The sequence below is a fragment of the Dipodomys ordii genome, unplaced genomic scaffold (genome assembly GCF_000151885.1).
Source record: "Dipodomys ordii isolate 6190 unplaced genomic scaffold, Dord_2.0 Scaffold180, whole genome shotgun sequence".
Taxonomy (NCBI): Eukaryota; Metazoa; Chordata; class Mammalia; order Rodentia; family Heteromyidae; genus Dipodomys; species Dipodomys ordii.
Genome location: NW_012267396.1, coordinates 237833 through 254664, shown reverse-complemented (window position 1 = coordinate 254664; position 16832 = coordinate 237833). Strand labels below are relative to the sequence as shown.

General features: G+C 54.4%; 2 protein-coding genes across 3 annotated transcripts; both read right to left on the bottom strand.

Moving 5' to 3' along the window:
• Positions 1 to 645: 645 nt before the first annotated feature.
• On the bottom strand, positions 646 to 9622 carry Pin1 (peptidylprolyl cis/trans isomerase, NIMA-interacting 1). The gene is made up of 4 exons (XM_013033966.1): positions 9434 to 9622; positions 6234 to 6452; positions 1914 to 2024; positions 646 to 1158 (listed from the first exon to the last, which is right to left on the bottom strand). The coding sequence occupies exons 1-4, from the start codon at positions 9489 to 9491 to the stop codon at positions 1049 to 1051; spliced, it is 498 nt and encodes a 165-aa protein (XP_012889420.1). The 5' UTR covers positions 9492 to 9622; the 3' UTR covers positions 646 to 1048.
• A 4027-nt stretch (positions 9623 to 13649) lies between these two features.
• On the bottom strand, positions 13650 to 16434 carry Ubl5 (ubiquitin-like 5). Of its 2 annotated transcripts, none has more exons than XM_013033988.1 (5): positions 16342 to 16434; positions 15960 to 16026; positions 15688 to 15771; positions 15271 to 15308; positions 13650 to 13772 (listed from the first exon to the last, which is right to left on the bottom strand). In XM_013033988.1, the coding sequence occupies exons 2-5, from the start codon at positions 16013 to 16015 to the stop codon at positions 13729 to 13731; spliced, it is 222 nt and encodes a 73-aa protein (XP_012889442.1). In that variant the 5' UTR covers positions 16016 to 16026; positions 16342 to 16434; the 3' UTR covers positions 13650 to 13728. The 2 variants fall into 2 exon arrangements, with proteins under 2 accessions (XP_012889442.1, XP_012889441.1); XM_013033987.1 differs by having other exon boundaries at positions 16335 to 16428.
• Positions 16435 to 16832: the final 398 nt, after the last annotated feature.

Sequence of the window (16832 nt, the reverse complement as noted above, 5' to 3'; positions counted from 1 at the left end):
TGCTGCCCCCCGCCCCCTGCCAGCCTGGAGGCAGCTGTGTGGAGGTGCCGGGGGATGGGGGCACATGGAAGTGAGGGAGGGCCCAGCTCCCCATCACTTTAGCCCCTGCCATGGGCGTCCCCTGGACTCCACCAGCCTTAGGAGGCTGCCTCCAGGATCCCTGCTCAAGAGGTGCCAGCAGCAGCTCTCTCCCTTCCAGGGGGAAATGGAGGCGTTACCATGGTAACAGCATCCGTGCTGGGTGCTGGACCAGCCGCTACAGCTGGACCCAGGAACAGCTTTCCAGAAGGCCTAGCTGTGGTGAGGATGCTGGTACCCCACGGGATGGGAGGTGGGGGAAGGAGAGGCGTGGGCGCACTCTCTGTATGAAGGCCTGGGCCCCAGCTCTGAGCCTTGTTCTCCTAGGACCCTCCCCGTCCCCCCGCCCAATCCCTGCAGGATAGATGCTGGGAGGCCCAGCCCTGAATCCAGGAGAGCTTGGCACCCTGAAACAGGAGCACTGGCTGTCCCAGGAGGAATACCTGCCAGACCCAGAAGGAAGGGAGGTTTCTGGGGCAGGAAGAGCAGAGCTTGGACACAGGGGCATGAGGGAAAGGGAAGGTGGACAGTGCCCCGCCCCCCTGGGGACAAAATGAGACACAGGCCTTGGAGCAGTGGTTCCGGCTTTAATGGGGACGCGAGGGGGCCCCGTGGCTCTGGCCCCCGGCATCTGCTTTCTGCAACGGAACAGAGGAGCTAGGCAGAAGAAGAATCAAGTCCGGGTCCTCCTGCCTGCCCCTGGGACTGGGAGTGGAGAGGGGGAGGTGTAGACTAGGCCCTCTCCCCTGGGACTGAGGGGGGGCGCCTCCCCACCCCCTACTGCCCTTCTGAAGGCAATTCCTTCAGGGGGAGAGCGGGAGGGACAACCCCAACTGCATACACACACACATAGGCAGCGGGAAGCCCAGAACCCCCTTGAACAGCCCACCCCGCCCCTTGACCAGCCATTTTGGAAACAATAAATATTGTGGCGGGGCAAGGTGCCCCGCAGGCTGGCGGCCCTCGGCCCTCACTCTGTGCGCAGGATGATATGGATGCCGGAGTCCGTGAACACTGGGCCGCTCATCTCCCCCGTCCGCAGGGCGAAGGAGGCGTCTTCAAATGGCTTCTGCATCTGACCTGGAGATGGGAAGGGGAGGAGAAGGGAGGAGGAGGGAGGGCAGGGGAGGAGGAGGGGAGGGGAGGAGGGGGGGGAGGGGAGGGGAAGCATCCAGGGAAGCAACTCAGGTTGGGCTGCTCGGGCAGATGGGGCTCCGGCCTGCGCGCATTCATCATGGAGTTTATGGTCCTGTCACAGCTGAGCTGCAGCCCAGCCGGGGGTGGCAGGGCCATTAAAGAAGCCCTGGGAAGCCCGAAGCGGCATGAGGGATGGCGTGCAGAGCAGCCGCCACTGCTGTGCGTTTAGAGCGATTTCCATGATGAACTCATCCTAGCTGCTCGTATGTCACCTGTCCCCGGCAGTCCCTTGCTCACGGCCCTCCCCGCTCATCTTAGGCTCCTCTCTGCAGCTCCACAGACCACTAGGATCGAGGATGGAGGACAAAGCACAGAGGTGGTGGAGGTGGGGGAGGCAGTGAGCCTCCTCAGTCCAGACATGGCCGGCCTAATCTGGGTGCTGCCCACCCAGATTAGACTTTGGTCTCCTCCCCTCCTGTGAGGTGGGGAGCAATCTGGGGGACAGGCCCTGGGGTCTCCGACCTCAGCCCAGAGGAGCAGGGCAGTGTCAGAACTGAAGGGAGCTGTGCTGCCACCTAGTGGGCTGCAGAGGTCGGTGCAGCAAGGGCCCAGGCCACCCGGCCACCAACACCCCCCCCCCAGCCCTCCCAGCTCCTCTCCACCTCTTGGGCCGAGGGTGGTGCTGGGCCCCTGCCCACCTCTGCTGAAGGCCCCAAGGTCTCCTCTGGCCTTGGCTGAGCTGCAGTCACTGAACTGTGAGGCCAGAGACTCAAAGTCCTCCTCGCCCGACTTGATCTTCTGGATGTAGCCTGTGGGGACAGAGGGGGCCCAAGTCAGGGGCACAGGGGCTCCCAACCAACACCCCCATGACCCTGCTTGAACTCCAGAGGCAGGCCAGGGGAGAGAGGAGTTACCTCCACGCAGTCACAGGGCAGAGAGGCCACTCCCCACGTGTGAGATTGTGGAAAGGGGGTACAGGTGTGGCCCCACGGGGCTTCCTCCTGGGTGGGAAGTGCAGGCGCCTCAGGCGCTGGGTGCGGGAGGGCCGTGCGTGTGTGATCCGCGCATGCGCACTCCTGGGTTCATGGGCTGGGCAAGCACGGGGGCCTGTGACACAGACACGGGGCAGCCCGCCCTGTCTGCCTGCTGCCTGGGCACTCGTGCGCATCTTGATCTTCCCCTGGGCTCCCAGGCCAGTGGAGCTGGGCCTGAAGCACTTTCCTGACCAGCTGGCAGCTGCTCTTTGGGGCGCAGAGGACCCGCCCACCCTGCCTGGCTGAGCCACGGGGCATCAGCTCATGGTGTAGTGAGGGCTGTGGGGGTCACAGAGTCTCACCATGAACCCAGGCTGGCTTCAAACTTTTTTTTTTCCTGGTTGGTCGTGGGGCTTGAACTCTGAGCCTGGGCGCTGTCCCTCAGCTCTTCAGCTCACGGCTAGTGCTCTACCACTTGAGCCACAGTGCCACTTCCGGGTTTTTCTGCTTACGTGGTGCTCAGGAATCGAACCAGGGCGTCATGCATGCAAGGCAAGCGCTCTACCACCGAGCCAGCTTCCCAGCCCCTGGCTTCAAACTCTTGATCCTGCTGCCGCTGCCTTGGAGTGCTGGGATTACAGAAGTGCTCTACCACCCCTGGGTTTATGGTGTTCCTTCCTGTCTGAGTCACACAAGGCTTCCTTCCACACACCTGTCACCCTCCCTGCTGCGGTACCCAAGGGAACCCCTCAGCACCCCCCTCATGCTCTATTCTGGGCCTCCCTGGGACCCCATCAAGGGCCTGGGCGAGGAACCATGTGGCTCAGAGCAACAGGGAACGGAGGACTTGTCCAAGGCGTGGCCTGCTCAGTCAGACAAGGACAGCGGCAATGACCCTGGCAGGCCTTCAGGTTCCCGCTGGCCTCTGGCTGCGGCTCAGCAGCTACAGAGGAGCATATGCTGAGACACCTCTGCAGTCCCGTGCTGCTCTGCTGCAGGCAGCCTGTCTCCTGGGCCAAAGAGGACGGCAGGGATGCTCACTAGGCCCTGCCTGCCAGCTGCGGTGGGCACCCTCTCCAGATCATCTCCAGATCACCTAAATGGGTCCTGGTCAGGGAGGGTGACTGAGGTCCAGAGCAAGGAAGCCACGTCTGATGGCCAGTGCTGGCCCACGTGAATGCTCTCTCTCTCTCTCTGTACAATGGATCGCCCTGCCCCAGGAAGGCCACAGGCAGGACACTGAAGCTAAGAGAGGAAGTTCCTGGGCCAAGAAGCCTCCCTCTACCCCTGCCGGGGTGTCCCACTTGCACACACAGACCAAGTGTGGCAAACCTGAGCCCCCTGTTGTGGGAGCTTCCTGGGCACCCACAAGCGGCTGCTGACGCTCTCAGGAGGAAGCCACTCGCTGGAGGCATCAGGGCAGCCACCGAATCAGCCCTGTGCCAGTTGGGGCCCACTCTGCTTCTGATCTTCCATCACCTGCCCCCCCAGTCCCACGTCCTGCCCCCTCAACGTCACTGCCTCCTAAACACAAAATCTGCTCTCACTTCTCTCTGCCTCCCACCAGGCCCCCAACATGGAGCCTCTTCCCCAGAGCCCTCTGCTGGACATGGTATACCTCATTGTTCTAGCTCTGGCTAGCCATTATTTTTGGCAGTAGATCAGTGGCTCATGCCTGTAATCCTAGCTACTCGGGAGGCTGAGATCTGAGGATTGTGAGTTTTGGGGGGGGGGGAATGGGAGTCGGTCGTGGGCCTTAAACTCTGGGCCTAGGTGCTGGTCCTCAGCTTTTCAGATCAAGGCTAGCACTCTACCACCTGAGCCACAGCACTAATTCTAGTTTTCTGGTGGTTAATTGGAGATACAGAGTCTCACAGAGGTTTCTGCCCAGGCTGGCTTTGAACTGCAGTCCTCAGATCTCAGCTCCCTGAGTAGCTAGGATTAAAGGCGTGAGCCACCCACACCAGTCCAGGATCATGATTTGAAACCAGCCCAGACAGGAAAGGCTAGGAGACTCTAATCTTAATAAACTACTCAGAAAAGGCTGGAAGAGGTTCAGTGGCTCAAGGGATAGAGCACTATTCTTGAGAAAAGAAAAAAATCTCAGGGACAGCATCTAGGCCCTAAATTCAAGCTCCAGCACACACACACACACACACACACACACACACACACACACACACACACACACACACGAACCCAGGGCCTGAGACATGCTATGCAAGTGTGCTCCCAATGAGCTATATCCCAAGCCCTTTGGGTTTTTGTTTTGTTTTGTTTTTTTTGGGGGGGTCTGGTCGTGGGGCCTGAACACTGGGCCTGGGCGCTGTCCCTCAGCTCTTCAGCTCGAGGCTAGCACTCTACCACTTGAGCCACAGCGCCACTTTCGGCTTTTTTTTTTCTTTTTGGCTATGTGGTGCTGAGGAATCGAACCCAGGGCCTCATGCATGCAAGGCAAGCGCTCTACCACTGAGCCACCTTCCCAGCCCAAGCCCTTTGGTTTCTGAGACAAGTCCTGAAAACTGCCCAGGCTGGTCCTCCTCATCCCTAGCCCTCACAGCTTGGAGATGGAGCAGCTCACTTCCCCAGCCCAGCACATACTGCCCTAGACCTTTCCTGAAGCGACAGGATCCCCAGGGCCCTCCATGGCCCCCCACATCCTTCTGCCTTCAGAACATACATCTTAGGTACCCCTTCCTCAGCCTGGATGGGAGGTGATGCCAGGCCTCTCAGTTCAGGAGGTGAGCAATGCTGCACACAAGCTCCCTGTTCCTTTCCCCAGTGCTCCTGGGTGGGGAGGTGAAAGTACAGATAGCATCGGGAATGTATGCGTGTGCGTATGCGTGCGCAGGCGCAGTATCCCCGGGGCCAATGTTGGGCCCAGCTATGGGATAGCAACTCTACCACGGAGCACGAAGAGCTGCTCTGGGCCGGGTCCCACACCATCAGGAACACTGGCTCTAGCAGTGTCATCCAACATTCCATGCCCAGGCTGTGGCCCCAAGAGGCCACTAACTGCTAACCCAGGAAAAGGACTAAAACTTAGCCCAAGGTCCACCAGCAAGGGCCTGGCAGCAGCAAACTGGACCCCAGGTGGAAAGAACCCCTCAACGCTGATGGCGAGCTCTGTGTGCACCTCACGGACCAGTAAGTGCCAATGGCCCTCCATGACCACAACGCTGTCTGCACAGCGCCCACCAGTCGATGTCACCCATGAGCCCCGCACCACCTCACGGAATGCCGACCATAGCTCTGAAGGCAGGTGTACTGTGAGGCCCAGGTCACAGAAAACTGACAAGACCGAGTCTTGGGAGAGAGAAAAGTCCTGAAGGTTCCCACAGCAACCAAGGCACTACCACATCTGTGGGCTGGGAAGGTGGCTCAGTGGTAGAGGGCTTGTCTTGCATGCCTGGGTTCGATTACTCAGTACCACATAAGCTGAAAAAGCTGGAAGTGGCGCTGTGGTACAGAACTAGCCTTGAGCTGAAGAGCTGAGGGACAGCGCCCAGGCCCAGAGTTCAGGCCCCATGACAGACAAAAAATAAAATAAAATAAAAATAGAATCCCTGCTGTGCTCACCCTACCTGGGCTGGGTCCTCTGCTTCTACCTGGTTCAATGCAAATAGCAGACTAAAAGAACAGAGAGCCAGGTGTGGCTGTGCATGCCTGTAATCCCAGCTAGTCAAGAGGCTGACGTCGGAGGATGGCAGTCCAAGGCCATCAGGGCAAAAGCTCGAGACCCCACCAGAAAAAAAGCAAAAAGGATTGGCGACATGGCTCAAGTGGTGGGGTGATTGCCTAGCAGGTATGAGGTCCTGAGTTCAACCCCTCGGTACTACCAGAAACAAAAACAAAACAGAAGGCCAGAGAGGCAACTATCTACACCATGCCCACGTCACGTTAGTCAATTAATTCTGTGCGAGCCAAGGCCACACTGGGCTGAGCAGGCTGTGGGCGGTGGACGCTGTGAGCATTATGGGGCTACCTGGGCTGCAGGGAAAGAACATCCCCAGCCCCCCAGGCCACTGTCCGGGCCCTGCTCACCGTTGATCAACTCCAGGGCCTCCTCCTTGGTCCGGGTGATCTTCTCCTGCCTCCAGGATGAGGGCCGCCTGGACTGGCTGTGCTTCACCAGTAGGTGTGAGCAGCGGACCCTGGCCGGCTCCCCCTGGCCATTTTTGCTGCTGACGCCACTACTGCTGCCGCCACTGGGCCGCTCCCATTGGCTGGCGTTGGTGATGTGGTTGAAGTAGTACACCCGGCCTGCAGGGGAGAGGGTGGGCAGAGGGGGCAGGACTTAGCCAGGGCTGTACACAGAGGACAGCACCCTGGACCCACTTGATGTCCGCCAGTGGCAACAGGCTCCACAGGCATGAGCGACCATGGAAGATTCAGAGCTAACACAGCAGGCAAAGCTGGACAAGGTCACTGTCTTTGGCTAAGGGACCAGACTGATGGAGGAAAGGAAGCCGGGAGCAGTGAGGGGCTCAGATCATTCAGCAACCAGGTCACCTGGGTTCAAATCTGGCTAAGCAACTTAGTCTGTGATCCTACCTTCCCTGGGCCTCAGTTTTCTCAAGTGTGAAATGGAGATAAAGGGAACCCTGTCTGTTGGCTCTTGGAAGAACTAAGTTCACACATCTATAAGATGCTTATGAAAAAACTGAAGCTTTTCTCTCCCCTGGACAGGCTATGAAACTGTACCTTCTGGTGATATGGTGATAGGTGATGTTTCCTCCACACTGACCCTTGCACCAGGCACCTCCACAGGCTGATTAGGGTTCAACTCACCCCACAAGCTTTGGTCTCTGTCCTACCTGGTGCTCTGGGATGCATGGTTAGGAAACAGCAAAGACGTGACCCAGGCACTGAGGAGCATCAAGGAAAGAGACAGAACAGAAGGGCTGGGAAGGTGGCTCAGTGGTAGAGTGTTTGTCTTGCATGCATGAGGCCTGGGTTTGATTCCTCGGTACCACATAAGCAGAAAAAAAGCTGGAAGTGGCGCTATGGCTCAAGTGGTAGGGCACTAGCCTTGAATTGAAGGGCTGAGGGACAGCACCCAGGCCCAGAGTTCAGTCCCCACAACCAACCAAAAAAAAAAAAAAAAGCCAGATTTGGGGTGTCAGTCTAAGGCCTGGGAGGTGGCCTGCGTATATTAGCACTATGAGTTGGGTGTCACCCATGAAGAAGGCTGTCAGAGTCTCAAAAATGGCCAGAATGCTGGGCGCCGGTGGCTCACGCTTGTAGTCCTAGCTACTCAGGGGGCTGAGATTTGAGGATAACGGTTCAAAGCCAGCCCAGGCAGGAAAGTCTGTGAGACTCTTATCTCCAATAAACCACCAGAAAACTGAAGTGGCGCTATGGCTCAAGTGGTAGAGCGCTCGCCCTGAGCTGAAGAGCTGAGGGAGACAGCAACCAGGCCCAGAGTTCAAGACCCACGACCAACAACAAGAACAAAAAAGGCCAGAATGGGTCTAGAGATGGGCCGAGCTGACCAAAGATCTCATGATCCTCCTCCCTCTACCTCCTGAGTGCTGGGATTACAGGCGTGCACTACAATGCCAAGCAAACAGCATCAGGTTTACGCTGGACGTTCACTCGGAAAAGGGCTGAAACAGATTAGGGAAAAAGAGTATGATTTTGCAGGAAAATCTAGTTGGCTCTTTTAAAAAAAATGTGTATGTGTATGTGCTGGTGGCTCATGCCTGTAATCCTAGCTACTCATGAGGCTGAGATTTGAGGGTCTCGGTTCAAAGCCAGCCCAGACAGAAAAGCCTGTGAGACTCTAATCTCCAGTTAATCACAGAAAACATCAGAAGTGAAGCTGTGGTTCAAGTGGTAGAGTGTTATCCTTGAGCAAAAGGAGCTCAGGGACAGTGCCCAGGCTCAGAGTTCAAGCCCCAGGACTGGCTTCCTCCCCTCCCCCACCCACAAAAAAAATTGTGTGCTAGTCCTGGGGCTTGAACTCAGAGCCTGAGTGCTGTTCCTGGGCTTTTCTCAAGGCTAACACTCTACCTACCACTTGAGCCACAGTGCCACTTCTTACTTTTTCTGTAATTGGAGGTCATAGTCTGATACTCAAATATCAGCCTAGAATTGTAGTCTTTAGTCACCAGCACCCAGCTCACTAAATGCCTCTTAAAACTTTAGCTATGAGCTTTCATCTGAAAGACAGAGGCGAGAGTAGAAAGCTATCAAAGATAATGGGGTTAATGTGGACAATCGAATGCAAAGTGTTCCCGAAGAGCCTGATGTTCAATCAATAAGAATGATTACTGTGACTGGGATTACTATGGACTCTGGAGGGTAACAGTGACCCCTGATGCGGGGTCTGCTTCTCTGGGTGTTAACAGATGCCACCAGAAAGGGGGTTCTGCAGGTAGTGACTAGATTCAGATCCAGACCCCAACCCCTAAAATGCATGATGTGCATGATCTCGAATGAGTTTCAGTAGTGTCCAGGCATAAATGCCCTCATTTGTAAAAATAGGATGGTTAGCTGGGTGCCAGCGGCTCACCCATGTAATCCTAGCTGCTCAGGAGGCTGAAATATGAGGATCGCAGTTGGAAGTAGCCTAGGCAGAAAAGTCCGTGAGACTCCAGTTAACCAGCAAAAAGCTGGAAGTGGAGCTGTGGCTCAAGTGGTAGAATGTCAGCCTTGAGGGGAGTGGGGGGAAAGCCAAGGTACCGTGCCCAGGGTTCAAGTTCAAGGCCCGGGACCGGTACAAAAATAAAAATAACAACGAAAAGGAACTGTTTTCACTGCATCCTTCCCAGAGAGTTGTACCAATTCAGAGAGAACTTAGACTGGCACGTTGCCTGGTGCAGAAATAAACGTGCACAGTTACTAGCAATACCACTATGATGAATCTTCACCTTGAGCGGTAGGTGCGGACCGCAGGGGAGACACCCGGCCACGCCCTTTGCAAGGTCTTGGGGTGACTTCCTCCCAAGGGGGCCTTCCCCGGACCTAGCGGGATGCAGAGATGCATTCGGCGACAAGACCATGACCTTCACCCCGGACGACGACGCGAGCCCCCCAAGGCCCTCCCCACCCAGCCCCGCCCCCCTGCCTCAGTTTCCCCGGGACTCGTAGCCCCACAGGCCGTTACCCTAGGGGCGACGCCGAGGAAGAAAGGCCCCGAGGGACAACAGTGGCTGCCCCGCCGTGCCCGAGGGGGCGAGCACGAGCCCTAACTTCCGCAGGCTCGCGCGGCCCCGCCCCAGCCCCGACCCCTACGGCACCTGAGCTGCGGCTCATGCGCTTCTCCCAGCCGGGCGGCAGCTTCTCCTCATCCGCCATCTTCCTCCTGCCGCAGCGCCTGCTCCGCCTCCGCCGCACCGCCTGCGATCTGTGCCCGCCCACCACCGCTGTTGATTGGTTCGCTGAGTCCAGCCCTAAGGCAGGTTGACGACAGCCATTGGACACTCTAACCGTCCCGTCTGGCATTCTGGCTTCTTATTGGACAAGAAGCAACGACGGGCGGATCTACCACGGTTTACCTGAGCCCCGCCCTCGGGCGGCCTCATGCGGGCCCCGCCCCCTCCTCTTTCTCAGTAATCTAGTGGTGGGAAGATTAGGGGGGCCCGCCCTTTTCAACGCCCTTCGGCAAACGGCGAAGCCCGACCCCTCCTTGGCGCTCCTAGCCGCAGAGCCCATCCGGGCGAGAGTGTCCTGATTGGCTGCCGAGGCCGCAAGTCCCGCCTTCCCGAGCCGTTCTGCAAGGCCCACAAGTCCCCACGCGGAAGCGGCGACCAGGTCTGGAAGTCAGTAGCAGGAAGCTGCCTTTCCTGTTGTCTTAGCAACGCAGTTGCCTTAGTGACCAGTAGCTAAGCGCAAAGCTTAAATTTGGCAGCGCCATTCTCCCCCTTCGCACCCGTTTCCTCCAGCTGTCCAAGGCTAACCCTGCTCCTTTTGTTTTTGCAAGGATAACCATTTCTGCTACAGACCCAAACACATTGTCTTTTGCAATCAACTTCAACCGAGTCCCTCTCCACCTGGCTTCCTTCTCCGTCCTGCATGACTGGTGGGTGATGGCATGGCCACTCAGATGAGAAAATTGGAGACTTGGGTGGGAGGAGAATGAGGTTAATTTTACGTCGATTTATTTATTTATTATTTATGCTGCTGGCCCTGGTGCTTGAACTTGGGCCTGGGTTCTGTCCCTGAGCTTTCTTGCTCAAGGTTAGTGCTCTACTACTTGAGCCATAGCTCCACTTTCAGGGTTTTGCTGGTTAACTGAAGAGAGGCATCATGGATTTTCTTGCCCGGGCTGGCTTCCAACCTCAATCCTCAAATTTCAGCCTCCTGAATAGCTAGGATTATAGGCGTGAGACCCTGGGGCTCTACCAAATTCTTGCCAATGTGATGAATTGAAAACATCTTTCTGTGTGTTTACTAGCGGGCAAGAGCCCAGTTGTCTGACAAAAACACAAAGAAGTGAATGACAAGCCAACCTAAGCCAGCTGTCTGTGGCTCTCACCTATAATTCTAGCCACTCAGGAGGCTGAGAGCTGAGAATTCAGGTTGGAAGCCAGCCTGGGAGATGGAGGAGAGATCACCTTCAACTAGCTCCAGGCCAAAAGCATTCAAATCCAGTTTCCCTAGAACAAACCACGCTAAGTGAAGTAAGCCAGGTTCAGAGAGACAAACGCACATGTTTCTCTCTGATATGTGGACAGATCTAAAATACACTGACTTGGATAAGTTATACAGGATTCTAGATATTCACACAATGATACCAACTGAGGATACTCTTAGGAGAGAAGCACAAAGGCACAATGTCTATGTGCCTCTGCATATTTATATAAAACAATACACATAGTGAAACAAACTCCACGATATGTAAACAGACCTTTTTTTATTTTGGTTGGTCATGGGGCTTGAACTCTGGGCCTGGGCGCTGTCCCTCAGCTCTTAAGCTCAAGGCTAGTGCTCTATTACTTGAGCTACAGCACCATTTCCTGTTTTCTGGTGATTTTTCTGGAGAGTCTCATGGACTTTTCTGCCCAGGCTCACTTTGAACCACAATCCTCAGATCTCAGCCTCCTGAGTAGCTAGGATTACAGGCGAGAGCCACCGGTGCCCAGCTTTGATTCTGTCTTCTTTACCTTATGGATAGTATATTCAAGTGTATACCTTTGGAAGGGTTGAGGGCATAGATTTGAGGGAAAAAGGTGAGCAGTAGAGCTCACTGGACACTGATGAAAGTGAATTATACAACTGGAGAGTGGAGACGGGAGGGAGGGTCTGGGACTGAGGGAACAGAAGACACAGTATGAAAGGAAATGTACTACTCTACCTGATTCAGGTAATTGGAATCCCTCTGGATATCACATCTATAACAATAATTTTAAAATAATCCAGTACCCAAGAAAGGAGGCAGAAAGCTGGAACTTGGGGGAGTGGAGGTGCAGTGGTCAAGACTTGGCAATGTTTTTGTACTGAGGATCACAAGGTCGCTGAGGAGAGAATGGATGCATGAAGCTGAGAAAGGCTTCGTAGTGAGGCTGCATCTAGGTTCCTCTTCCACTGCAGGCACAAGGCCAAGATCTACCGGGAAAGAGGGGAAGGGCATTGGGCTTCGAGTCTCTGGAAACACCAGAGATTGTGGATGCTTACAAATGTTTTGTTTTTCTTTTGTTTTTCAGTCTACCCTCTACAGCATGCCAATGAAGCAGATGTGAAAATGTGGTGAAGTCTGGTGTGGTGGTTACATACCTGGAATTGCAGCACCCAGAGGATGAGGCAGTACGATTATGAGTTTGAAACCAGCCTGGGTTACAGGCCAGGGGCTGGTGGCTATGCCTATAATCCTAGCTACTCAGGAGGCTGAGATTTGAGGATCGCAGTTCAAGGCTATCCTGGGCAAGAAAGTCCATGAAACTCATCTCCAATTAACCACCAGAAAACCGCAAGTGGCGCTGTGGCTCAAGTGGTAGAGTTCTAGCCTTGAGCTGAAGAGCTGAGGGACAGCGCCCTGATCCAGATTTCAAGCCTCACAACTGAAGCAGGGGTAGGGGGGGCAAAAGGGTTTGAGGCCAAGTTCAAGTCCTGGTACTACTACCTCTCCATCCAAAAAACCCCACAACACATTAAAAGAGAAACACAGTTCCAACTTAGAAAAGGCTGTCTTGGTCTGTTTTCTGTAGCTATAACTGAATACTAGGGGTAGGGTTAATTTGTAAAGAGTAAGTTTGTCCAGTGACTGTGGCTCATGCCTATAATCCTAGATACTCAGGAAGCTGAGATCTCAGGATCATGGTTCAAAGCTAGGCCTGGCAGAAAGGTCCTCGTGAAACTCCTATCTCCAACTAACCACTCAAAAACTGGAAGTGGTGCTGTGGCTCAAGTGGTAGATTGCTAGCCTTGAGCACAAAGCAGCTCAGGGACAGCATCCAGGCCCAGAGTTCAAGCCTCACAACAGACAAAAAAAAAAAAAGGTAACAGTTTACAGAAAGCTAAGTAACAGAAGAGAATTTCTTCACAGAGTGAAAGGAACATACAAGAGATAGAGACAAGTTAACAGACCCCTCCCCGTTTTTTGCCAGTCCTAGGGCTTGAACTCAGAACCTGGGTGCTGTCGGATGCTCTTTGTGCTTTAGGCTAGAACTCTATGACTTAAGCCACAGCACCACTTCCAGCATTTTTGAGTAGTTTATTGGTGATAAGAGTCTCACAGGGCAGGGACTTTTCTGCCCAGGCTGGCTTCAAACAGTGATCCTCAAATCTCATCCTCCTGAATAGCTAGGATTACAAGTGTGAGCCTTGGGCACTCAGCTCAGACCCATTCTTGAAATAATCTATCAATTCCTGAAGCACAGACTTCAGGAGCTTATTATCTCTTAAAAGTTCCATCTGGAGCCACAAATGGTGGCTCAATTCTGTAATCTTAGCTAGTTGGGATCAAAGTTCACCCAGGCAAAACAAAGTAACCAAATTTCATATGATCCAATCTCAACTAAGGGCTGGGCATGGAAGAATAGTAGAATTACAGTCCAGGCTATCCTGGGCATAAAGCAAGACTCTACCTGGAAAATAACCAATGGACAAAGGGGCTGGAGGGTGGCTCAAGTGGTGGAGCGCCTGCCTAGCAAAGCTGGAGAGACTCTGACTTCAATCTCCAGGATGTGGTGGATGGTGGAGGGTACTTGGGGGTGGGAAGCTGGTCTCAACTTAGGATCCTCTTGCTTCAGCCTCCCAAGTGTTAGAATTACAGGTATTCACCACAACTGGGTTCCCCTACAGTCGGATGCTCTTCAGAGACCCAAAGCAAAACTCAAGAGCCCTCAACTGTGCCAGAATAGACTTGTCTATTCCTCCCTGGCTGCTCCAGTCTATCTGAGCTCCCAGTGGGCAGCTATATCCTGACAGCAGAGTATCAACCAGATGGCAGCCTCCCCTCCCAACACAACCCTCAACAAACACAACAACAGAGCAGCATCTAATTCTTTATTAATGAGAATTTTTAAAAACAAACATCCATAGCAATGGGAGAGGTGAGGTTGGAGGATGAGGAGAGGACAGGAGGAGGACTTCTCTACTGGTAGTAAAGTTCCAGGTTCATTCCATCATGGATTTCATCTGGAATTAACTGTGTTAAGGAACTTTCTCTGAGAGGTCTCCAGCCCTCACCCCTCAGCCATTCACAGTTGGAAATCAGGTGGCCAGAGAATCCATTCCAGGGCAGGTGAAACAATTCTGGAGTGGGCAAATTCTGTTGTTGTTGGTTTGTTTTGTTTTTTTTGGGGGGGAGGGATCAGTAGTGGGCCCTGAACTCTGGGCCTGGGTGCTGTCCCTCAGCTCTTCAGCTCAAGGCTAGCATTCTACCACTTGAGCCACAGCACTACTTCCAGCTTTTTCTGCTTATGTGATGCTGCAAAATTGAACCCAGGGACTCATGCATGCAAGGAAAGCACTCTACCACTGAGCCACCTTCCCAGCCCTCTTTGAGTTTTGACTCTGGGATTCAAACTTAGTGTAAGGCTTGCTTTCGCTCATTGGCAGGTATTCTACAACCCCTGTACTGGGCTAATTTGGAGAAAATCCAAACTATTCGCTCATTAGCAGGTATTCTACAACCCCTGTACTGGGCTAATTTGGAGAAAATCCAAACTATTAAAAAAATTTCACCTTGGTGTTAGTGAGATACTAACTTCTATAATCCTAGCTACTCAGTAGGTTGAGATCTAAGGATAGAGGCTTGAGGCTTGAAAAGCCAACCTGGGCAGAAAAGTCTGTAAGACTCTTCTCCAATTAACCAGCAAAAGGCCACAAGTGGAAACTGTGGCTCAAGTGGTAGAGCACCAGTCTTAAGCAAAAAGGCTAAGTAACATCGCCCAGGAATTCAAGCCCCAGGACTGGCATAAACACACCCAAAAAATACCTGCTCCCTTTCTGTATAACACATACTTTTTTTTTTTGCCAGTCGTGGGGCTTGAATTCTGGGCCTGGGCGCTGTCCCTCAGTTCTTCAGCTCAAGACTAGTGCTCTACCACTTGAGCCATAGCCCCCACCTTCTGGCTTTTTCTGTTTCTGTGGTGCTGAGGAATCGAACCCAGGGCCTCATGCACGTGAGGCAAACACTCTAGCACTGAGCCACCTTCCCAGCCCTAAGGCTTACTTGAGTCTCAACTCCACCTTGACTTGTCCTAAACCTCATTAATAAATACTATGAGCTCAAAGTGTCAAAGCTCTTTCCCCCTCTCAGCAAAATGATCACCTGGCTCCCATTTTCTCAGTGCCCATCAGTTGCTGAGTTTTTTTTTTTTTTGGGGGGGGGGAGGGGTCCTGTCATGGGGCCTGAACTCTGGGCCTGGGCGCTGTCCCTCAGCTCTTCAGCTCAAGGCTAGCACTCTACCACTTGAGCCACAGCACCACTTCCAGCTTTTTTCTTTTTGCTTATGTGGTGCTGAGGAATCGAACCCAGGGCCTCAGGCTTGCAAGGCAAGCGCTCTACCACTGAGCCACCTTCCCAGCCCAGTTGCTGAGTTCTAACTGAACACTTTAATTTCCCACAGGCTTCAGTGTACAACCAAGAGAATGGGGCTCAGTTCTTTCTGAAGAAGTCAGGAAAGGATACAATCCCCCAGAGACACATGGTCCTTGAAAATCGTGTACCTATGGGACAGAGACCATTCAGAGTGAGCCCAAGGGAGGCTTTTTGCACTGGAGGGGGGCAGGTTGCCCTTCCCCACTCCCTCCAAGGGCTGATTACTGTCTTCCTCTATCCCCCATCCACCACCGTCAAACCTGGTGACATTCAGCCCCGCTGCTCTCCCATCACACCATTTTTTTTTCTTTTTTGCCAGTCCTGGGGCTTGAACTCAGGCCCTGGGCGACTCTCCCTGAGCCTGTGCTCAAGGCCAGCACTCTACCACTTGAGCCACAGCGCCACTGCCGGCTTTTTGTGTTTTGTGTACGGAGGAATCGAACCCAGAGCTTCAAGCATGCGAGGCAAGCATTCCACCACTAAGCCACATTCCTAGGCCTCACTCACCATTTTTTAAGGACAATTTTGTTCCAACGGGTGCCAGTTTGGGCAGCGATTAACTTCTTAAGGTCCCCGATGGTGTCATCGGTGCTGGGCGCAGAGAAGTTAAGGCAAACGGAAGGGAGACGTAGAACCAGAAAAATGACAAACTCGGGCTCAATCTCTTACCCCCGGGTCGGGACCCAATGCGCCCTCCCTCCCGGGCTCCATCGGGGAGCACCCTCCAACATCGACTGTGACCCCGCCCCGGGCCCAGCACCCCCGGAGCCGCCGGATACTTGCACTTCACGCGGACTTTCTTCCCCAGACGGTCGTTGCAAACAACCTCGATCATCCTGGCGGGATCTGTACCCAGGGCCGAGAGAAGACGCCATTGTCAGACTTCCGGGATGCCCCGGGTCTCCCCCAGTCCGGAAGATCCCGTGTGTGTGTGGGGGGGGGGGGCTTCTCACCTCCCTCAACCCCACCATCCAAGCCCTGACGCCCCCAAATCCGACGTCCAGGACGCACCGGTCTCCGCCCCTCGTCGCCTGACAGCCAGGCCCGGCCCCGGGGCTCGCGGCTTCCCCTCCCGCCGACTCCCCAACCCTCGGCGGCTCAGGCCCCGCCGCCGCCCCCGCCCCCCCCCAACACTGCGGGCCCCTCCGAGTGACCTTTCACCTCGAATCTCGTCGAACCTTCTTCCGACGCCACAAACTCCTCACTGGAAACGCTTTGGTCTTGACCAAAGGAAATACTGGTGAAACCGGAAGCGGAAGTGACACACCGGAAGTCCCCGGGTTGTCCGCACCTGGCCAGTTCTTTAAGGTTCCGGCGTGGAAGTGGAAGTTGAGGGAGTCAACTCGCCTCTTTGCGGGGTCCTGAGGCGATCGAGTGTGTGAGTGGCTGTCTGTCTGCCTGTCTGCCTGTCTGTCTGTGTGTGTCTGTCTCGGGGAATTCATGGCCAATGCCCGGCCTCGCTTGAGACCCTTCTAATGTGGAGTCTTGCTCCTTTGATGGGTATCAGTGGGATTCACGGGTCGGGTTCCACAAAGCCTTTTTGCTTTCTTTTTCTTTTGGGTGCCGGTCGTAGGGTTCGAACTCAGGACTTGGCGCTCGAGCTCCGTCTCTGGGCGTGTCACTGGGCTTTTTTTTTTGCTCAAGACTCGCAC